General features: G+C 38.5%; 1 protein-coding gene across 8 annotated transcripts in view; it reads left to right on the top strand.

The window, feature by feature from the left end:
* The window catches only part of LOC127443356 (circadian locomoter output cycles protein kaput-like), a 47,045-nt gene that overhangs the window by 10,522 nt on the left and 12,368 nt on the right, over positions 1-24,155 (top strand). For 4 of the 8 annotated variants that reach the window (XM_051701866.1, XM_051701868.1, XM_051701867.1 and 1 more), the window contains 14 exons: positions 8,781-8,872; positions 9,050-9,139; positions 9,547-9,664; positions 9,853-9,966; positions 11,999-12,117; positions 12,252-12,334; positions 12,447-12,553; positions 16,852-16,999; positions 17,109-17,184; positions 17,455-17,605; positions 17,703-17,797; positions 17,947-18,066; positions 22,061-22,207; positions 22,330-22,557. In XM_051701866.1, the coding sequence (XP_051557826.1) occupies positions 8,781-8,872; positions 9,050-9,139; positions 9,547-9,664; positions 9,853-9,966; positions 11,999-12,117; positions 12,252-12,334; positions 12,447-12,553; positions 16,852-16,999; positions 17,109-17,184; positions 17,455-17,605; positions 17,703-17,797; positions 17,947-18,066; positions 22,061-22,207; positions 22,330-22,557 (1,688 nt within the window). Of the gene's footprint in view, positions 1-6,404; positions 6,542-6,618; positions 7,555-8,780; positions 8,873-9,049; positions 9,140-9,546; positions 9,665-9,852; positions 9,967-11,998; positions 12,118-12,251; positions 12,335-12,446; positions 12,554-16,851; positions 17,000-17,108; positions 17,185-17,454; positions 17,606-17,702; positions 17,798-17,946; positions 18,067-22,060; positions 22,208-22,329; positions 22,558-24,155 lie in introns of those variants that run through there. The other 4 variants (XM_051701869.1, XM_051701872.1, XM_051701871.1 and 1 more) reach the window with 4 other exon arrangements.

Below are 24,155 nucleotides of genomic sequence, written 5' to 3'. Positions count from 1 at the left end.
CTTATAATTTACTCACCCTCAGGCCATCCAAGATGTACCTGAGTTTCTTCATCAAAACAAAATTTATGATTTTTAGGATTTCATTTCAGGCCTCCTCCTCTAAACAATGCAAGTGTATTTATTCCATTTTTTGATGGTCCAAAATGCATATTTAGGGTGCATCAAAATAATCCACACGACTCCAGTCGACAAATACAGTTCTTCTGAACCCAAACGATTGATTATTTTTAGAAACAAAACAATACTTATATACTTTTTAACTACAAATGTTCGCTTCCGTTCATCTCTGTGACTCGCGCTCATGAGAGGGATGACGTAAGCTCATTGGTAAGGCGTCACGTGGAGGAGGAGGCAGGAAGCACGTCATTGTTTACAAGAGAAACTTGCACAGACCAAGTGCCGTTCACAAACCAAAACAATATAATTGTTGTTTTTTTTTCTCCAAATAATAATAAAAAAACCATTACTGCAGTAAATAATCATCCTTTAAATCTGAGAAATGCCGTTGTGTTATCTACTTGTGCTTTTTCTTTAGCAGAAATATATAGGCTATATGACTGTCAGGAATTCAAGCCACACAAGTTGTAGTTAGTGAAACCAAGCGCGAGAGCGTTTGCTGAGATTCACCGGATTTACAGGGTTTACACAGTGAGATCAATGGTACAGGGGATATCACATAGAAAAGAAGCTTCACAAACTTATTTATGCAGGCAGTGATGAGCGAGTGAATTGAGTGCAGGTGCAGTGAATTAGAAATCGGGTGACGAGGAGCGGAGCGCTGAGGGAGGTGCAGAGCCCGAGGGAGGCGTGACAATGACAAAGTTTTCAAGCATACCTGAGTTCGCTGGAAAAACAGCACGGGCACAGCCGATGAATTCAGATATCGACCCTTTGTTTCTTTCAATGGTCTGAAATCCTCAGGGGTAAAATGTTCACTGCACACCCTCCAATATTTGAGAGAATGTAGGGGTGTACTGATATCCAGGTTCAGCATGATAAGCCAGAGCTTCAGTCGCTTATGATCATGTATAGGCAATTGATGAAAAGTTAATATTTTTCCCGGCGTGCATTTTCTTTGGGGTTTCTGAAGACTGTGGAATCCAGGATACACACACCAAACGACCGACAAGGGCCATGATGGTGCCGGTGTAAGTCGTATCTTTTGCAGCTCTTAGAAAATGAAGTGCAATTCCTGATCAAATTTATCCTCATGTGATTATACATATTCTTAAATGTTCCTAATTTGAGAACAGGAATATCCCTTACGTTTTAAGTGTTTTGTCTTGAGGATGTCTTTTTATTTTACACTTTTTTTTTTAAAATTAGCATGCTAATTGCAAAGCGGAAAGTGACGGAGTTCTCTTCTCTCGCTTAAAACAAATTTGTCTCATCAAGACCCTTACCCTGCACTTTTCAAAGCAAATGGAAGACGTTATAGCAGTAAAACGTGCACGTGACTACGCAAAGACTTCTGGTGAAGAGGATACAACTAAAGATTTAGAGGCATTCCCAGAGACTATGACCAAGAGTCCCCACTCGATGTCACGGAGCCACCAAACGCAGTTCTCTTGGAGGCAATTGAGAGGTTGGGGAAAAAACAGGATACATTTTTGGAGAAGTTATTGGCGATCGAAAAATCAGTGTTCTGTAACTCTGGCCATATTGATGATTGATTGATTTGGTCTCTGACAAGGCTGACTGTGCCATCACCAGTTCTAACAAGATGAAGGATCAAATTGTATCCTTAATGACTGAAAACAAGCAACTCTGGGAAAAGTTGGATGAACTAGAGACATACAAGAGACGTTGGAATCTACGGATTGCTGGTGTCCCAGAAGTGGAGGGTGAAAATGTAAAAATGGCCGTGATGGAAATATTGGCTTATGTTTCACCTGGCCTCGCTGATGTTCTCCAAACCTCGATTGACGTAGCCCATAGGCTTAGAAAGAAAGGGTTCACTCAACCTTATCGATTTATTGTACAGTTCATCTCCCGCACGCACCGTGACCGCATCTGGACTGATGCAAAGCACTCGGAACTTCTCAAGCAAAAGAACAGTAGGATAACGGAGGACTTGACACAGCGTGCAAGGGACGCTCGAAACAAGTTATGGCCACTTGTAAGTCAAGCCAGACTTGAAGGTAAATGTGCAAGGTTTCAGGGTTCAACTGCCATCATCGATGGGAAAAAGATAACAGTGGACAGCATTGTTCAAACTCTTAATGACATATAGCCCCATAGTGTGGGGTTTACTATCCTCATGAGAGAGTTTTATTTTTAAGGGTTCTACTGAACTTTATACGCTAAACTTTAGGCTTGAATTTGTTGAGGATGAAGGGACAAGTGTTGCACTTAGCTCTTTTTTTTTTTTGATGAGGCTTCTGATTTATGTTTGGATTGTTTTCCACCCAAAAGTGGCACTAATACTATTAATAAAATAATTAGTTATATTTGCTCTAATCTCTCTTTGGTAGATATTTACAGATTCATTCATATGGACATTACCTCATACTTTACTTGGTTTAAATCTGACATGTCGCAAAAATCCTGCATTGATCTTTGGTTGGTATCTGATAGCCTAGTCCCTTTTGCTAAATCCTGTAATATTTCTCATGCACCATTAACTGACCATGCTGGTATTGATCTAGAAATTTCTGAATTTACTCATGGTTCCCTAAGGAAGCCAGGGTATTGGAAATTAAATACTTCCCTGTTACAAAACCATAATTACTGTTCGGGCATAAAAAGCATAATTGAAACTTTTAAAACAAATACTAATATCTCTCAGACTTTAAATTGGGAATTGTTTAAATATGATTGTCATAAATTGTCTTTACAATTTAGCAAAAATCTTTCAAAATTAAAGGAATCACAATACACAACATTATTAAAAGAAATTAATCGTATTGCATGTCTGACTTCTAGTGCACTAAACAAAGAAAAATTATATTTGTTAAGAGAAAAATTAAACTCTCGTTACACGGAAAAGGCTAAAGGGGTCTTTATTAGATCCAGGGCCAAATGGTTAGAATCAGGGGAAAAAAAGCAAGATACAAACCTTTATTCCCTCTATAGGTATAAATACCAAAAACGTTTGCAAATAGGAGATGGCACTGAAAGAACTAGATGGCATTATTTAAAAAAACTCCTTTTAATAAAAGCCCAGGGCCTGATGGTTTTCCCTTTTGAGTTTTATATAATTTTTTGGGAAGATATCGGAGTGTTTATTTTGGATATGTTTACGGAATGTGTGGAAAATGGTGAGCTTTCAGAGTCAATGAAGCAGGGCCTAATTACATTGATTCCAAAAAAAGATATTTTGCATTTAGATAATTGGCGCCCTATTACACTGCTTAATTCAGATTACAAATTATTAGCATCTTTATATGCCAATAGATTAAAACCATGCTTGGAGGAAATTTTATCAGTCACCCAATCAGGTTTCATGAGAGGAAGACACATTTCAAATAATATTCGATTGGTGTTGGACCTTTTAGATGATCTAGAACTAGTTAATGATGAGGCTCTTATTTTATTTCTAGATTTTTATAAGGTGTTTGATACGGTAGAACACAACTTTATGTATCAGGCTTTAAAGTGTTTTGATTTTGGCCCAGGATTTATAAATATGGTACAAACATTTTATAATAACATTTCTAGTAATGTGTCCTTATCTAATAGTACTTCTCCTTGGTTTATTCTTCGAAGAGGTATTAGACAAGGTTGCCTTATATCCCCCTTTTTATTTTTATTAGTAGCTGAAACATTAAATCTCTACACTATACATTGCTCTAAAATTAAAGGCATTGAGATAGATCACAATTTAATTATTATTCAACTTGCAGATGATACCTGATAATTTTTAAAGAACAAAAACAAAGTCTCCTTTATTCTGGAGGCAATAAAATTGTTCTCTGATGCCTCAGGTCTATCGGTGAATAAGTCTAAAAGTGAGATTATGGCAGTGCATCAATTAGACGACTTAAATATATCCGGAATAGAGGTCAAACAGGCAGTTCGATATTTAGGAATTTTGATTAGCAAATTGGCCTCTGAAAGAGTCAAAGAGAATTTTTTACAAAAAACTAGAAATATTTTAATTGTTGGCTCCAAAGAGACTTATCTATTTAGGGTCTTGTATTGGTTTCCAAGGCTGAAGGGATTTCAAGACTGGGATATCCTGCATTGTTTCTCTTTGTAGAGTCTAAGATGTGTGCGGCAATTGATACTATTTAATACAGATTTATCTGGAGAAATAAGACAGAGTATGTTAAAAGGAAAACAATTATTAGAAGTTTCTCAAAGGGAGGATTGAATGCGTTAGACTTTAGTACTACTAACAGTATCTTTAAAATTAATTGGATCAAACATTGTCTCGATGGGAATAATAGTGCATGGTTTTTTTATCCCCAACTTACATTTACATTTATGCATTTGGCAAAGTGACTTACAGCGCACTTATTACAGGGACAATCCCCCTGGAGCAACCTGGGGTTAAGTGTCTTGCTCAAGGACACAGTGGTGATGGCTGTGGTAATTGAACCAGCAACCAGTTATGTGCTTTAGCCCACTATGCCACCACCACTGATCTTTAATAGATGTGGTGGATTTAAGTTTCTACTTTCTTGTAATTTCAAATGTACCAAACTCCCCTTTAAACTGACCAACTTCCATAACTCTACAAGCACAATTTTTCTCCACACTCATGCATAATTTGGAACAATCAACATATATTACTCAAAAACAAGACTATTTTCAAGATAGACTGGTTTAACAAAGGATTAATTTTTGTTGCAGATTTATTAAATCATTCTGGTGAAATCTATAGTTACAATGAATTCATTAATACTTTTGGAATAAATGTATCTCAAAAAGAATACTTAAAATTTGTTTGCTGTATTTCCCCAAAACTACTTCATCTCATAAAAAATGAAAAGATGTATATTTCTATAACTGGTTCACTTCCATGTCTCACGGTTTCTCACAGGTCAAAAAGGTTTTGCTTCATGAGAAATAAGGTCTCGTGGGTTTAATTAAAGAGCACTAAAATAACGTGTGAAAGTGAAGAAATTAGGACAGAAATATTTTACTAATATATATATATATAATGTATGTGTGTGTGTGTATATGTATATGTGTGTGTGTGTGTGTGTGTGTGTGTGTGTGTAATTATTTTGTTTTTTTATTAAATTATTAGTGGTTTAATAGATTTCCAAAAACAACAGTGTAAATGTAAAATTTACCAAAATTAAATTTGACCAAAAAGAGATATTTTAAGTATTTAGAAATATTTTAATATTTGATATGATAATGTAAGTTTTTAAAGCCTTAAAAGGAAATCATATATCCCTATTTTATTATTGGATTTATATGTTTGAAGTTAAATATGTCAAATTACTATTAAGGTGAATGAAGCACACATGCACCTTAAGAAATATGACAATTTATGTCAATTAATCGTGAAAGCCCTAAAATAGACAATTAATCGTTAACTCTAAAACAGATAATTAATTGTCATAATCACAATTATTTGTTTGACATTTAATCGTCAGCCAAATTTCATAATTGTGACAGCCCTACGTAATGACATTACATGTATTCCGTTACAGCCTAACCCTGTAAACATGGTATTTCTGCAGTATGCAATATTTTAAAATGCATGGAGTAACTTTACAAGATTTCAATTTGAACTAAAACTTGTTTTTTTTTATTGGATGAGGACCAGATAATAATGGAAATGCAATCTCCTTCAGTACTGTTTAAAAAGCATACCAGGTGGGTATCATGAGGTTGTTTGAGAAAATGCCCAGAGTGTGTAGTAAAGTGTTTAATTTCATTGTTTTGCTAACTTTATTATTCTAAAATTACTATTATACTAACATTATACTATTACTGTTATTCCAAAATATGCAAAATTTTGAGTAGGTGTGTCCAAACTTTTGACTGGCAAAAAAAAACAAAAAAAACAGATAAAAACGCCCCTCGCTGAATCAGTAATGCTACTTAATGAGATTGTGTGACAACAATGTAGCATTCTATCCAACAAAGTTATCCAACACCTAAATCACCCATGTGAAAAACAAACTTCCCCCTTAAACTTAATAGCTGTTTGTGCTACCTTAAGCAGCAACAACTGCAACCAAACACTTCCAATAACTGGAGATCAGTCTTTCATAACGCTATGGTGGAATTTTTGCCCACTCTTTGCAAAACTGCTTTAGTTCAGCCACATTGGAGGATTTTCAAGCATAAAATGCCTGTTTAAGTTCCTGCCACAGCATCCCAATCGGGTTCAGGTCAGGACTTTGACTAGGCCACTCCAAAACATAAATTGTGCTGCTTTTGAGCCATTCAAAGGTGGACTTACTCCTATGCTTTGGATCATTGTCTTGCTGCATCATCCAGTTGCGCTTGAGATTCAACTCACGGACTGATGACTGAAAGTTCTTCTTTAGCATTTTCTGGTAGAGAGCAGAATTCATGTTTCCCTGACGCAGCAAAGCATCCCCACACCATCACACTACCACAACCATGCTTGACTGTAGGTATGATGTTCTTTTTGTGGAATTCTGTGTTTGAATTATGCCAGATGTAACTGGATCCCTGTCTTCCAAACAGTTCCACTTTCGACTCATCCGTCCACAGAACATTCTCCCAAAAGCTTTGAGGATCACTGTGACAAGGAGGAGAGTGTGGCTGGGCCATAAGGATGGACGCCTGGCGCTGAATCATCTCAATCAGTCGGGAGAGAGATAAAGAGGAGCCAGAGATGCCAGTTCGAGAGAGAGATGTATGCAGAGTTGTGTGTGTGCGTCAGTGTTTGTGTTGTGTCTGATTAAAGTCTTCGTGATTGTTCATCTGGTTCAAGTATCCTTTCCGATAAGCAAGAGAACTTTTGTTACCCTGGTGCCGAAACCTGGGACTTTGGAGGAGGACCATGCTTTCCTGGAGACCTCGCTGCTGGCTCAAGAACGCAACGCCGAGAATACAGGATCTGGTGGTACTGGAGCGGTTCGTCAGTGAGCACCGGGAGGCAGAGGAGCCAGCTGCCAAGCGCCGGAAGGCGGAGGAGCTCGGCGGCGGCCAAGGGACGGCTGAGTGAGTCCAGTGCCATTGCCCAGCATTGCTGATGGAGGTGTTCCAGCTGGCTGAGGACCGGGTGGGCGGTGTAGTCAGGAACCAAAGTTTTTTTTTCTTTCACTTTCTTTTTCTTTTCTCTCTCTCCTCTCTCTCGGTCTCTCTCACTCTCTCTTTCTCTCTCCCCTCTTCCTCCCCTCATCCTGCTCATGTTTCCAGGAGGCGGGGAAGACCAGCCGGTGGCCGAACGACCGGAAGGGCAACACCCCCTCCCCTCAAGGAATGGGGAGGAGTAGTAAGTCAGGCCAGATGGTTCCCCGGCCTGAATCGGGCGTTGGGGGTATGTGACGAGGAGGAGGGGGTGGCCGGGCCATAAGGATGGACGCTTGGCGCTGAATCATCCCAATCAGCCCGGAGAGGGATAAAGAGGAGCCGGAGATGCCAGTTCGAGAGAGAGATGCACGTGGAGTTGTGTGTGTGCGTCAGTGTTTGTGTTGTGTCTGATTAAAATTCTTCGTGATTGTTCATCCGGTTCCCGCCTCCTTTCCGATAATCAAGAGACCTTTTTGTTACAATCAACAAGGTGTGTTTTGGCAAAATTCAGACAAGCCTTAATGTTCTTCTGGGTTAGCAGTTAAGCAGTGATTTTCGCCTCGCCACTCTTCCATAGATGACATTTTTGCTCAATGTCTTTCTGATAGTGGAGTCATGACAGTGACCTTTACTGATGTGAAAGAGGCCTTCAGTTCCTTGGATGTTGTCCTTGGCTTTTTTGTGACTTCCTGGATGAGTCGTTGCTGTGCTCTTGGAGGAGTTTTGGAAGGTCGGCCACTTCTGGGAAGGTTCACTACTGTGCCATATTTACTCCATTTGGAGATACTGGCTCTCACTGTGGTTCTTTGGAGTCCCAGAGCCTTTGAAATAGCTTTGTTACCCTTCCCAGACTGATGTATTTAATTCACCTTTCTCCTCATTTCTGAAATTTTTTCGACCTTGGCATATTGTGCTACTGGGTGAAACCTTTTAGCCAACTTCATGCTGCTGAAAAAGTTATATTTAAGTGTTGATTTGATTGAACAGGGCTGGCAGTAATCAGGCCTGTGTTTGTCTAGTCCAGCTGAACCCCATTATGAATGCAGTTTCATAGATTTTGGGATTTAGTAACTGGGGCAAATACTACACACAGGCCTAGTTGGTATTGGATAACTTTTAAGTAAATAGCATTATCATTTAAAAATTGTATTTTGTGTTTACTCAGATTTCCTTCGTTTTATGTTAGATTTTGTTTGAATTTTTGAAACAATTTAGTATGAGATATACACAAAAATAGAAGAAATCAGGATGAGGCGACTACTTTTTCACAGCACTGTACATTTTACTCAAGTTGTAAGATTACAAAAACTGAATTATGTAGAACACAGTGTACTAGTGTTTGAAATGTTCATCATTGCATAATGCACACTGTTCAGGTCCACACATTAGTTTGAAAATGCATTGATTTTGCTACATTTGTGCCTTTCATCTATATTGGAACGATTTTTCCTCTACCAAAGCAAAGCATATTAGTGTGGATGTGGCCTAAACCCAAAATCCAACTTTAGAATATTTGAAATGTGGATGTTTGTTGGGTCAGTTTAAATTAGACTTTAGAGTGCAGATCTCAAGCAGAATGGTCAAGAGTAAGTGTTTGTTTTCACATGCAGAAATTGCTGCGCAGTCTGAGTCGAGTGAGATCAAACAGAATTGGAAACCCCCGTTCCTTAGCAATGAAGAGTTTACACAGCTGATGCTAGAGGTGAGACCTGCTGTGGCTGATGTGTGTCTGTATGTGTTTCTCTTTTGGTATCTTTCTGTATTGAAGGATGTATCCACTAATAGAATGAGTGCATTTTTCACCAAACACTGTCCAATTAAATTTTAGTTCATAAATTGGAGTTGTGCTAATGCTTGTTGGTTTTTTTATGTTGTCAAGGCGCTGGATGGGTTCTTCTTAGTAATGCTGACTGATGGCAACATCATTTACATCTCAGAAAGCGTCACCTCTCTACTTGAGCATCTGCCTGTAAGTGAGATGATGTGTGCATACAAATTTTAATTAGTGGTTAACAGATAGGTTTTTCGATGACCGATGTTTAGACAGCAGGGTTGGAGAAATAATGTTGATATGTACATAGTGCAATTAAATGACAGCAAATGTAATGTAAACAAAATTGCTGAAATGAAATGAACACCTATTTGATAGAATATTTACTCAAAATGCCCTGAAACAAATATTTATAACAGTAATTGTTCATTATTGATGTAGATAAGGCTGTCGGTGCAGTTTGAAACTGACATGAGGAGCTAACACTTCTGTTTATCATCCAAGCTAATTATCAAAATGGCCAAATATGGACTGATTCATCAGCTTGGCCAATATATCAGTCTGTGACTAATGTACATATATAATCATATTTTTCTGTGTTTCAGTCGGACATGGTGGATCAGAACCTTTTGAACTTCCTTCCAATGGGAGAACATGTGGAAGTGTATAAAGCATTGTCCTCCCACCCAGACACTGAAAACCTCAGCTCTGATTACCTCAAGCGTGAGTGTCCACCCTCATCCCCCATAAGAAATTTCTTCTGCTGTGGTGATTTGCCCTGCCCACTGAGATGGTGTTGCCCTCAAATATTATTCTGTGCAAATGTCTCAGCATGTAGTCTTTTTCAAAGTAACATAGTCTCAGTGCACTTTGTTATGTTACCTAATCCTTTTTTTGGTTATTCTTCTTAGCTAAGAACCAGACGGAGTTTTGTTGTCACATGCTCAGAGGTTCTGTGGATACCAAGAAACCACCTGTGTACGAATACGTCAAGTTTATCGGCAACTTTAAGTCTCTCGCCAATAGTGAGTGTTTTTTTTTTTTTTTTCTAATGATTAAATACTCAAAAATATGTTCCCAGCATTTGACTCAACAATTAATTTTTTGTTTTTTAAAGGAATAATTCACCCAAGTATGAAAATTCTGGTGAACTATGTAGTTCATGTAGTCCCAAATGTGCTGATGAATATTCATGTGTTAACATGTTCACATGAGAACTTGCATCACTAATTAACATGCAACAGACCTCAAGAGTTCCACTGATAAATTACTTAAAAATCTGTCATATGCCTTCAGAAGACTTGGAATGTGAGCATGAGTCGCATGGACTACTTTTATGATATTTTTGAGTAGGGCTTAGCAATAAAACGATATAGATTTTTATCGGGGGGAAAAATCCTTGAAATTGATAAACTTTTGAGTAATTTTCGATATTTAGCCGATGTTCTACAAAGAGAATTGGATCAGATACTTGTTGCTAAAAATGCAAGCAGTTCAGCAAAGTTATGCACACAACTAAATAAATGAATAACAGTCATTAAATCAGTCAGTTAGGAAGTACTAGCTGGCTAGCAGCTACATAGTCCTGTTGTCATATAAACCAGTAATGAGGCTTGGTAGCCCGGAGCTAGCACTTAGCTATCTGACTTATATTATATCATTGTGTACCAAACAAGACAGCACTGACAATGCAATAGAGCGCAACAGTCTGGTTCCGGAAGTTAAAATCCCATTAATTTATCCCATAGATGAATTGATTTTCAACTATAGCTTATAAACCTTTAAAGACAAACCAACCGTGAGCTACAAGGTTGTTCATCGATGGTATATGCTTCCGTTGAAGCCATCCGTCTGCGTTATCTCAACTTCATTGTTTAAAAATCGTGTTTGATAGCAGAATTCATGGTAAACAACTACATTTCCCATGGCACAGCAGAGAAAGATCCACAAATCAGAACCGTGCCACGGAGCGACCACACACTCCCTTGACACACTGTGAATGACGTAATTGAGTTGGTCTCCCTTCGCTCTTAAATTACTTATATATTTGTACATATCGGGATATTTAAATGGAAAATATATTGTTTCTATACTTATCAACAACCTAAAATCAATAGTTATATGTATTCCCATAGTTTTTTTATTCATTGATATCATTCGCAATGCTTCATGGGATTGTAGTACGTGCCCTCAGTAAAGACGATAAGTACACAGCCTTGTACCTTCAAATAAGTTTTTGCCTCAAAACAAAGTTCGTGATGTTGTGATTCACCTCAGAGCTGATTGGTTTGGTTCATGGCTCACAACTCTTATGAAGGATTTTATTAAAATCTATGGAAGAAATGAATGGGGAAAATACTTGTGGAACGGTTGAAAAAGTGGGCGGTCACTGTTGCGCTCTATACAGCTATCGACTGGACACAACAGCAACTCCGACATCAACACCATTGCTGTTTATTTATGTATTTAGTTAAATGTTTTTCATGATCCATAGTGCTGTCACGTCAGCAAATTGTTTGACACAGGCTAGAAAATATTTACTTGATGTTGTTTATTGGTGGTTGGCATTCTAGCTCATGGCTCACATTACTGCATTACACTTCAAATTAAAAGGTAGCTTACTATGTGGAGTTTACTTGTAAACCAACAAGTTTACATTTATGCTTTAGGTCTAACTTGTGGAATGCTTTTCTTTCACCATTAACGGGATGCAATGTATATCATGATATCGTTATCGAATGATATGAAAATAAATATTGTGCTAATATTTTTGGCCATGTCGCCCAGCTCTATTTTTTAGTCCTTTTTTAAGCTTTAAAGTGAGGCAGGATCCACTGTAATTGTATTGAGAGGACAGTCTGTGAATCATGATATTTATTAAAACATCTCCTTTTGTGTTCCTCATAAGAAAGAAAGTCTTACAGGTTTGGAACATGAGAGTGAGTAAATCATTACAGAATTTAAATTTTTGGGTGAACTTATTTCTTTAAAGCAAATGCCAAAAACAACAACATTTCCTTTTATGCAAATATCCATTTTGTCTCTCTCCTCTTGCAGTGCCTCAGTCAAAACGAAATGGCCTTGAGGGAATTTTACAGCGTTCGTTGCAACCAGCCTTCGGTGATCAAGTCTGTTTTATTGCTACTGTGAGGCTGGCCAAACCCCAATTCATCAAAGTAAGCTGATAATCAATCATTATTTGTCATGCAGATCTATTTTGCACAGACAACCATGGAAATGCATCATAACTAGGCATTACAGGTATAAACAAGCCAGTATTGACCCGTTTGCTGTTATTGATTGTGCTCAGGAGATGTGTACGGTGGAGGAGCCCAATGAAGAATTCACATCTCGACACAGTCTGGAGTGGAAGTTTCTTCTGTTAGATCACAGGTTGTACACTCACCCTCTGTGTTGCTTTGTTTGTCTAAGACTCTTTCATAACCATCATTATCCAGTCTTTTCAAAGTCTTTAATGAGGTATTTGTGTGTTCTTTTGTTTCAGAGCACCACCAATCATTGGCTATATGCCGTTTGAGGTGTTGGGGACATCAGGCTATGACTATTATCACGTAGATGATCTGCATTCACTTGCCAAATGCCATGAACATTGTGAGTATTAGATGCATATTGCAAAAACACATGTTTTTTGAAAAAACAAATTAAAAGTGCTGTAAAACAAGTTTTTCCCTCAACAAAAATAACTTTTGTGGTCTGTTATTATGGTATAATATACAGTATCTCAGATAACTCTGTCCCTCAACACCACATAAGCACTATATATATAAATATATCTATATATACAGTTGTGCTCAAAAGTTTGCATACCCTGGCAGAAATTGTGAAATTTTGGCATTGATTTTGAAAATATGACTGATCATGCAGGTCTTTATTTAAGGATAGTAATCATATGAAGCCATTTATTATCACATAGTTGTTTAGCTCCTTTTTAAATCATAATGATAACAGAAATCACCCAAATGGCCCTGATCAAAAGTTTACATACCCTTGAATGTTTGGCCTTGTTACAGACACACAAGGTGACACACACAGGTTTAAATGGCAATTAAAGGTTAATTTCCCACACCTGTGGGTTTTTAAATTGCAATTAGTGTCTGTGTATAAATAGTCAATGAGTTTGTTAGCTCTCACATGGATGCACTGAGCAGGCTAGATACTGAGCCATGGGGAGCAGAAAAGAACTGTCAAAAGACCTGCATAACAAGGTAATGGAAAAATACAGGCTGCTCTGGAAAAGACGGTGTGGTTGTTTCAAGGAGCACAATACGACGATACTTGAACAAAAATGAGCTGCATGGTCGAGTTGCCAGAAAGAAGCCTTTACTGTGCCAATGCCACAAAAAAGCCCAGTTACAATATGTCTGACAACACCTTGACACACCTCACACCTTCTGGCACACTGTAATTTGGAGTGACGAGACCAAAATAGAGCTTTATGGTCACAACCATAAGCACTATGTTTGGAGAGGGGTCAACAAGGCCTATAGTGAAAAGAATACCATCCCCACTGTAAAGCATGGTGGTGGCTCACTGATGTTTTGGGTGTGTGAGATCAGCAGTTATAGAAATACTCAAACCAGCCCGTCTGGCACCAACAGTCATCCATGCGATTATCTAATCAGCCAATCGTGTGGCTGCAGTGCATAAAATCACGCTGATATGGGTCAGGAGCTTCAGTTAATGTTCACATTAACCATCAGAATGGGGAAAAAATGTGATTTCAGTGATTTGGACCGTGGCATGATTGTTGGTGCCAGATGGACTGGTTTGAGTATTACTCCGAATGGTGCCAAAAACAGAAAACATCCAGTGAGCGGCAGTTCTGTGAATGGAAATGCCTTGTTGATGAGAGAGGTCAACAGAGAATAGCCAGACTGGTTCCAACTGACAAAGTCTACGGTAAATCAGATAACCGCTCTGTACAATCATGGTGAGAAGAATAGTTGGTGCTGTTTTGGCGGCACGAGGGGAATCTACACAATATTAGGCAGGTGGTTTTAATGTTGTGGCTGATCGGAGCAAATCTATAGGGATGTCATAAAATATCAATGTATCGATTATTGATCAGCATGTTATTTTATCGATAAATTCGAGGGATTGATATATTAACATTAGCCAACGTTTTGTCAGTTGCCTTTCGTCTAATGCAGGGGTCGGCAATTGTACAACATTGGCTTGCAGAGGGGTAATCACTGGCACGCCAGCAATGGTGAGAGGAGTAGACTGTTTTATTTATATGAAGTTTCTCGCACCTGCATTCCAATCTACATCTTGACGTAATCCTTCCTCATGATCACACAGCGTGTTTTCATGAGCTGAATGGGAGGATAAACAAAAACATAAAATGTGACAAGACTGCTGGGTACCCAACGGACTCATGCAGTGCATTCAAGCCATTCACGCATCACGTGCCGGCAGCGCTTCACATTCGGTTAATTACACGAGTAAACGCACCCGCTTTGCTTCGGTCAGGCTGCGCGGATGACAGCCTACATTCGGTGTTTAATTTGTTTCTTTTTGCTTTTAGAACAACACGTGATGTAATTAGGAAGACACCACTATTAATCCTTGAGATTTTCAACCCAGCATACACCCTCCTTAAACCACGGTCGCACTCAAATCTACATTAAACAATTAAAAGAGAAAACATAAACCCACATCGTGGGGTTCAAAAATATAAGTCTATTCAAAATATAAATTAAACCTGGAAATAAAGTTTTAGGAGTTTGCAGGCAATTCACCAAAAAGTGCTGAATAATTGACCCGCTTGTGATGTGCGAATGGGTTGCTCGTACAGCACGAGTCTCGTCACACTTTAATAGTGTTTAACCTCCCATTCAGCTGATGAAAACACGTTGCATGATCATGAAGGATTACATCAAGATATAGCGTGAGGAACATAATATAAAAAAAAACAGTCTGCTCCTCTCTCGCTGTTGCTTGCATGCTAGTGATTACCCCGCCGCATGATTTTGAAAAATGTGTGACATAAAAATAAATATTTAAGATTCCACACAATATCATGATCCGTAATCAAATAAGCAGATTTGTGACATTAACTGTGTTAACACATTTTGTACAAAAGGACAGGTTTTCTTTCATTAAATTCTTCCACAAGATGCGCTGTGAAAATGTACTTGCCGGATCATGATTATATCATAATCATCGGGTTTTGCACACATTTTTCACTCAAACTTTTATGCTGATAATATAGTTTGTAATGAAAAATAAACAAATAAATTAGAAAAAGTGAACGTTTTCCGCCGAGTAGTAGAGGTACACGTGTACCTTCATAAAAAATAATTGTTTCTAATTTTAGAATCTGCCATGTCGTTCTATGGTGATAAATACACTATATTGCCAAAAGTATTCGCTCACCCATCCAAATAATTGAATTCAGGTGTTCCAGTCACTTCCATGGCCACAGGTGTATAAAATGAAGCACCTAGGCATGCAGACTGCTTCTACAAACATTTGTGAAAGAATGGGCCGCTCTCAGGAGCTCAGTGAATTCCAGCGTGGTACTGTGATAGGATGCCACCTGTGCAACAAGTCCAGTCGTGAAATTTCCTCACTACTAAATATTCCACAGTCAACTGTCAGTGGTATTATAACAAAGTGGAAGCAATTGGGAATGACAGCAACTCAGAACTCAAATGACAGAGCGGGGTCAGGCGCATAGTGCGCAGAGGTCGCCAACTTTCTGCAGAGTCAATCGCTACAGACCTCCAAAGTTCATGTGGCCTTCAGATTAGCTCAAGAACAGTGTGTAGAGAGCTTCATGGAATGGGTTTCCATGGCCGAGCAGCTGCATCCAAGCCATACATCACCAAGTGCAATGCAAAGCGTCGGATGCAGTGGTGTAAAGCACGCCGCCACTGGACTCTAGAGCAGTGGAGACGCGTTCTCTGGAGTGACGAATCACGCTTCTCCATCTGGCAATCTGATGGACGAGTCTGGGTTTGGCGGTTGCCAGGAGAACGGTACTTGTCTGACTGCATTGTGCCAACTGTGAAGTTTGGTGGAGGGGGGATTATGGTGTGGGGTTGTTTTTCAGGAGCTGGGCTTGGCCCCTTAGTTCCAGTGAAAGGAACTCTGAAAGCTTCAGCATACCAAGAGATTTTGGACAATTCCATGCTCCCAACATTGTGGGAACAGTTTGGGGATGGCCCCTTCCTGTTCCAACATGACTGCGCACCAGTGCACAAAGCAAGGTCCATAAAGACATGGATGAGCGAGTTTGGTGTGGAAGAACTTGACTGGCCTGCACAGAGTCCTGACCTCAACCCGATAGAGCACCTTTGGGATGAATTAGAGCGAAGACTGCGAGCCAGGCCTTCTCATCCAACATCAGTGTCTGACCTCACAAATGCGCTTCTGGAAGAATGGTCAAAAATTCCCATAAACACACTCCTAAACCTTGTGGAAAGCCTTCCCAGAAGAGTTGAAGCTGTTATAGCTGCAAAGGGTGGGCCGACATCATATTAAACCCTATGGATTAAGAATGGGATGTCACTTAAGTTCATATGCGTCTAAAGGCAGATGAGCGATTACTTTTGGCAATATAGTGTATGTTTGAAAAGACAAAGACTATTGTGCAACGAACAGCCCTATTTATATCTGAAAATATCCCGATATATTGATAATTCTCTGGAGTGTGAAAAAGGTTTCAATCCCAAGCCTATTTAAACTTTAGTATGAAATCTGCTTTTCTTAAAAATATATAGAAATACAAAGTATGGATTTAGGCCATTATATCTGTTTACAGCATAACATAAAAAAAATTTCTACCTGAATTTTCATATTGGTGCATCCCTGTCATCATACTAATACTACACAATATCATTTGATACTGTACTTTCTACATGTCTTTCTCTGTCTACTTAAAGTAATGCAGTTTGGAAAAGGGAAGTCGTGCTATTATCGCTTTTTGACTAAAGGGCAGCAGTGGATTTGGCTTCAGACTAATTACTACATCACCTATCACCAGTGGAACTCGAGACCAGAGTTCATTGTGTGCACCCACACGGTTGTGAGGTACAGAGATGCACACACACACACATACACACTGCTACATCAGCCAGAAAGTTGCCTACAGTGTCCTCACTTCTGCTTTTTTTTTTTTTTCAAATCTTTCTGTCTGTAGCTACGCTGAGGTGCGAGCAGATCAGAGGAGAGAGATGGGTATAGAGGAATCTCCCCCTGAGCTGACTGTAGACAAGGTGAGACATTTCAGAGAGAAATCTCTTGGACATACTTCATCAGTCCAGTAATGTGGGACTGATGAAGATGCTGTGAAATTCCTCATTTAAGCATAATCCGTAAGATCAAAAGGTTTTTAAGATCATCAGAATCTAAAATTCATCCAAATCCAAACATTTGACTGGTAGTGTATATAGACACTATATTGGCTATTGCTTTCTAGATATCAGTCATTGGAAACCTTACCAACTCTACAGATATTTCACTTCTTATTCTCTCTCTCTTTGCAGCTGTCTCAGACTTCTGTCTCTGAATCGCAGTTGAACACCTCCAGTCTGAAGGAGGTGCTGGAGCGTTTTAGTAACAGCCAAACTCCCTCCAACTCCTCACGGAGCTCCCGCAAATCCTCGCACACCGCCGTCTCTGACAACACCTGCGTTTGTAAGCTTTAGCAATTGTGGACAAAAAGTGCAGCTTTGTAATGCATTTTTATATATCTATTTTAAAACTCATCATGTCTGTATGCTTTCCTCTTCAGCCACTCCCTCTAAGCTACAGATGGAAGTGAGCACTCCACCCCGGCCCGCCAACGTTGACATAGCACCACAACGGCGCTCCTCAGTCAGCATCCAGGTGGGAATTACCTCTTTATCACCACTCTTAAACATTTGCTGTAAATTATCCTATAAAAACTCTTCTAACTTATGCTTGTGCCTCATATGATTTTTTTTTTTTTAATGATCATGTCTGCTGAGTAACATTCATCTTATTTGTATTGATAGTCCATGAGTTCTCAGCACACCACTCAGAATGGCTCTCCAGCCCAAATGAGCCAACAACAACAGCAACAACAACAACCGCAACAAACCCAGCTACAGCAGCAGGTTCAGCCTAATGCCATGGTGAGAATCTGCCTGTTCAGGTTTCATGTTTCATAATTCCAATGCAAAGTAAAGTGGTCAAAGAATAAAAACATTTTATTCTTAAAGCTTAAACATGTAACTTTATGGGGCCTGGGTAGCTTAGCAAGCAAAGACGCTGACTACCACCCCTGGAATCACGAGTTTGAATCCAGGGTGTGCTGAGTGACTCCAGCCAGGCTTCCAAAGCAACCAATTGGCCCGGTTGCTAGGGTGGGTAGTCAACTTGGGTTACCTTCCTCATGGTCACTATAAGGTGGTTCACGCCAGAGATGTTCACGAGTCTTTTATTTAAAGTCTGTGTCAAGTCTGGAGTCTTTAACTCTGGAGTCAAGTCTCGAGTCTTTTTTCACGAGTTCGAGTCGAGTCTCAAGTCACTGAACGTTTCATCTTTTTTATGTATATATATATTTTAAATACTCAAAAAATTAAATATATTACTTTGAAAAATCTGGGATGCCAATAGGATTCTACCTGAACTTGTAAACATTTATTTTATTTATTTCATTTTATTTTATGATGTCACAGACTTGATTAACTTATCCTGTACGTTTTTTTTTTGTAATAAAGTTGCCGCAGTTTTTCTCATGGTCAGTTCAACAAGGCTCAGAACTCGCACACAAGCGATGCAATATGACATATGCAATGTAATGCGATATCATTAGGTAGGGCTGGGCGATTTGGCCAAAAAAAATTATCACTATATATTTTTCATATCATTCGATATCAATATTTATCACAATATATACTGTACATTTCATATCATTAATGGGGACAGAACTGCATTCCACATGTTTGTTTGACCTCAAGAATGATTTAAACATAACTTGTTTGTTTACAAGTATACTCCAGAGGGTAAGCTATATTTAAAGTACACTCAGTTTAGGATTTAATGCAACATATGGTGTGTGAACTCTTTTTGATGAAATTTAGCCAATTTCATTATCTTCAGCTGATGTTTGACTCCACTGAAAGACTTTCTTGTGACGTTTCACTGTCCTGCTCAGTAGGTGGTGGTAATGCACCATAAACTGGATTGCCAATCGGCAATAAACATCACCAGAAGAAAATTTCTTGCTTGTGACAGCGCTATGGATCATGACATTTTTTTTACTAATAGTACATAAATAAACTGTGGTGATGTTGGAGTTGTTGTTGTGTTCAGTCGACAGCTGTTGTATTGCATTGTCAGTGCTGTCTTGTTCGGTACACAATGATATTTAATTAGCTAGCTAATGGCTAGCAGCTACCAAGCATGATTGGTTTCCATGACAGCAGGGCTGCCTGCTAATACTTCCTAACAGGCTGATTTCATGTCTGTGATTCAGTTAGCTTGTTGAGTGTATTACTTTGCCGAACTGCTTGTGTTTTTAGTGACACATACCTGTTTCGATCGGCTACTCTAGATGTAGAACAAATTACTCAAAAGTTTATCATCGATATCAAAACATTTTTTTTGGATAAATATCTATATCGTTTTATCGCCCAGCCATATCATTAAATATAATTTTGACAAAAACTTGCCAGCTGTTTTAATGCGTCTTTCAATTGGACTTGGAAATATCGTAATTAAGAGTTCCGAGCATATGAATGACCCAGCAAAGTCAGAAGTTCAAGTGGGAAACTCGGAATTCTAGATGATACCCGAGTTGCCGAGATTGGAGGAGTCCTAAACTTTCAACATGGCAGAGGAGAGTACGGTTTCTGTATTGAATGACAGGTTTTGTTCATTTTTCTAAATACAGCTAATTGTTTGCGCTTGCCGTTTTGGTCATATTCATTTATGTATATCAGCAACCATTCTATGCATGTTGTACATTTTTACACCGTGAAATTAGGTTATATTTGATTATAATGCTATTATCGTCAGCAAGCTGACTAAGTGATATGTATTTTGGTGTCAAAATAAAGGTTCCTCGAGAAATATGAATGGATGAACCTGGTGTCGTCCATGTTTCCAGTTCTTTCCAACAACAAAGCACGTGAACACAACATACTCGTAATTACCACTTCAGAAGTGGGAAGTAGGAAAATTCCAATAGCACATGAAGGCAGCATAAGTCCACAAAATCTGTATGCGTGCTGATTGCAGGATACTAAAATACGGGACAAATCTCTCTCTCTCTCTCTCTCTCTCTCTCTCTCTGCTCTCACACACACAGACAGAGAGAGAGAAAGAGAGGGTGGGAGAGGCGGCATATACTACCAAAACATTAATAAAAGCGCAAGGTTTAACTTGACGCTACCTTTGGTCACCGTCGGCGATCCTAATGAGCTATGTAGCTACACTACCCAATGTTTGTTATGGTACAATATTAGCTAGCTTTGTGTGTTAATGTGACTAACCTTTAAGAATGTGTTCTTCCTGAAGTTTCTGCTTCTGAACCAAATGTGAGCACAAATGGCACGGCGGGTGCCGTCAAGTTTAATGGGACTCATCACATTTCGGGGTTTACGTGGAAATACATCATCGAATTCTATGATGACACACGAGGAAATGTGAAGCAGATGTAATAAAACCATACAAATATCCTTAATATCCTTGAAGATATTAATAATTATATCTCACAAACTATTAAGATCAGACTTAAGTGATCAGGGACCTTGTTAAATATAAATTTCAGTCTCTCTTCCTATCGTTGGGATCATTTGGAAGAATATGCACGTGTTACACCTATCCAGAAACAGCATTTTAGCTTTAGTATTAGTTCTGGTGTTAGATATAATAGTATCTATCCTACACTCTACATATTACTTTACAGTAAATATACAGTAAATCCTTCATTTTGAGTGAAAAAAGCTGATAATTGGAATACTTACACATTGTATCTGTTTGAAACAAATACAGAATCATGGTTTATATTCTAAAATATTGTTATTTTTAGAAAATAAATGTCTGGCCGGCAGATGAAAAGTGAGCGAAAAATCTCATATACTTTTATTGATTAGCTCCCCGCACGTATCTAGGGATCAGGATATCACAGAGACTTGGTAATGATCTCTTTTGACTTGGGCCTGTAAGCAACCATGTAGCAACAATTTAGTAATGCCCTAGCAACAGAACTACCCAAGTATCTTAAAAATGTAATACCTTTTGTTTTACTTGGGCATTTATAAAATGTGAGGGGCACACCAGAGGTGTGCCAGAAGATGTGGTATAAGTGTTTTGGCAGTTACTTTTGCAATTAAATTTAATTACATTTGGGGCCGCAAGTAATGCAGAATTTACACAATTCACCTTTTTAATGAAAGTTATTACCTAGTGTGCTTTTTTAATGACCTGATAAGTTAAAGGGATAGTTAACCAACATTTTTTTAATTCTCTCATCATTTACTCCCTCATGCAATCCCAGATGTGTGACTTTCTTCGTTCTGTTGAACATAAACAAAGATTTTTAGAATAATATCTCAGTTCTGTAGGTCCATACAATGCAAGTGAATGGTGGCCAGAACTTTGAAGGTCCAAAAAGCACAAAGGCAGCATAAAAGTAATTCATATGACTCCAGTGGTTTTTAAAACGGATCATTATTAAAGTTTTTTTTTTTTTACTTTAAATTCTCCTCCCTCCCCAGTAGGTAGTAGGAAAAATGTGAATTGCCAAAAACAAAAGAAGAATGTGAAAGTGGAGATTTATAGTAAAAAGTATTTAAATATTTAACTGTTTCTCACCCACACCTATAATATCACTTCTGAAGATTTAACCACTGGAGTCTTATGAATTACTTTTATGCTGCTTTTATGTGCTTTTTGCAGCTTCAAAGTTCTGTCCACCATTGACTTGCATTGCATGGACCTACAGAGCTGAGATATTCTTCTAAAAATCTTCATTTGTGTACATCTGAAGAAAGAAAGTCATACACATCTGGGATGGCATGAGGGTAAGTAAATGATGAGAGAATTTTCAACATGTACTGCCAGCTACCTTAGTGCACGACACATTATAATTGTATCACTGTACTTTTGTGTGTGTACTAGTTCTCTGCGCAGTTGAATGCAATGCAGCACCTGAAGGAGCAGCTGGAACAGAGGACACGTATGATAGAAGCAAACATTAATAAACAGCAGGAGGAACTGAGGCAGATCCACGAGCAGCTGCAACGAGTGCAGGGACCAGGAGCTCAGGTACACACACAAACACACACATACACACTCATACATGATGTCACACAAGTTTTGTGAATGTTGATATTGACAGTTTTGTTGCCATGGTGACAAAAACATATGATTCCTGTGGTGTCTTTTAGGTGATACTGCAGCAGTCAGGCAGTGGACTCAACATGCAGTTGCCGCATGTTGGTGGAGCACAAACAAGCATTCTAGGGATTGGGACACAGGCTGGGGTCGTAGCTATACAGGGTCAGAGTGTGACAAGTACAGCACACAGTGGGACTGTCTCACAGCAACAAGTACTTTCACAGCAGCAACCTCCACGTTCCCTGCAGCAAAATCTACAGAGCTCCTCTGTTGCACAGGTGGGACTCAAAATTTGCTCTGACAATGTTTGGTGCAATGGACCCTTTTCACAGACTGTGTTTTTGCCTTATTTAGCTGCGTAAATCTTGCTATATGCTAATATAAACATTTTTATATTTGTAATTATTAAATTATTTGGTGTAAATTGACCTTTCGCTAAGTTCTGCCCCCCTTGGGTACCGTTGCACGCTCTGACAAGCTTTGCAGAACTTCCAATAGGAATGATTGCCGTGAACGGCATGGTTTCTGACAGGATATTCTCATAAATGGAATTTATAATATTCTTATGTGGGCTGGAATGAAGAGTGACATTGTAAAGCATATTCATTTGAAGTTTTTTGTAAAATAAAGTGTTAAATTATACAGTGATTTAATTGAGAACTGTGAATCAGAATTGAGGTCACCGATTATCACAGTCACTTGAAAAGAGAAATGCCTGATTACACACCTGATAACATTAGTGTAAGTGAACAGAACTGCTCATAACACACTTTGATGCTGTGAACTCTTTATATAGAATTGCCTTTATTAAGACATGAATCAATACGTAAATTAATTAAGTTATTAGCTACGCAAGTTATTTACCTTGGAAAATGTTGTTGTCTTTGCTGATCTTATACATGTTCATTTGGGAATGAGGGCTGATACAGTTTAATCCATAGAATGCTTTTCTTAAGATTTGTTTAAAGATTAAAAAACAAACACACAGAGCTGCTAAGATAGGATTGTTCAGAAAGGCTTTTAAGGCAGGGCTTAGCGAAGGGTCAGTTTATAACATTATTTTTTGTATTACGCATTAGTTAAAAAAAGGAAAACAACTAGCTACCACTGCTGCAATGTGCTTTCAAATACAGCTGCTGAGAGTGTGACACTAAATTTGGCAGCTTTCTCTATTCTGATTGCAGTAATATCCACTGTTCTCTATTTTTTTTTTTCTCTTTTGAAAGTTGTGGAAATGTAATAGTGTAGATATTATCACCCATTTACCACTTTAAAAGTTTACCCCACTTTCATGTTCCAAACCCAGAAATGTGGAAAGGGCTCATTACAATTCTTACTAAAGACACCATGAAATCTTTGTGCAAGTGCAGTTTTCTTTCTTGTGGTGATGTATTTCCTTTTGAAACAGGAAGTTGGGGTGGAGCATATCAAAGGACTTGTCCCTTTATTTGAATATAGCCAGTAGCCTTTAGTTTTCATTAGGGTTAGGCACCAGTAATCAACTAATTGAGTACTTGTTCTGCACCAGCTAGTCAAGTATTAAAAACACTACTCAAATACTGAAAATGAATTTTCTTTGCAAATTTGCCTGCCATGAGCATCACTGATTACTGTAATTTTCCTCTAAATCTCTCACCAAATCTTGCAGTTACAGTAGTGTCCACTTGTCATCAAAGTGTTGGATGAGGGCAGAAGATATGATGGCATCTGTGATTTTGAAAGCAAAGCCTAGTGTAGCTCTAGCAATATTTGTAATATTTTTATTCTTATTGAATTCTACTCTATTGATATTCGGTTCTTGTTGGAATCATGCAAACCAGTGGACGAAGATCTGCTTGTATGGTGGAAAGAAACTGTGAAACGGTACAAGAAACTC

Source organism: Myxocyprinus asiaticus, chromosome 7 (genome assembly GCF_019703515.2).
Source record: "Myxocyprinus asiaticus isolate MX2 ecotype Aquarium Trade chromosome 7, UBuf_Myxa_2, whole genome shotgun sequence".
NCBI lineage: Eukaryota > Metazoa > Chordata > Actinopteri > Cypriniformes > Catostomidae > Myxocyprinus > Myxocyprinus asiaticus.
The sequence above is the reverse complement of the archived record's forward strand: the minus strand, read 5'-3'. Positions and strand labels throughout refer to the sequence as shown.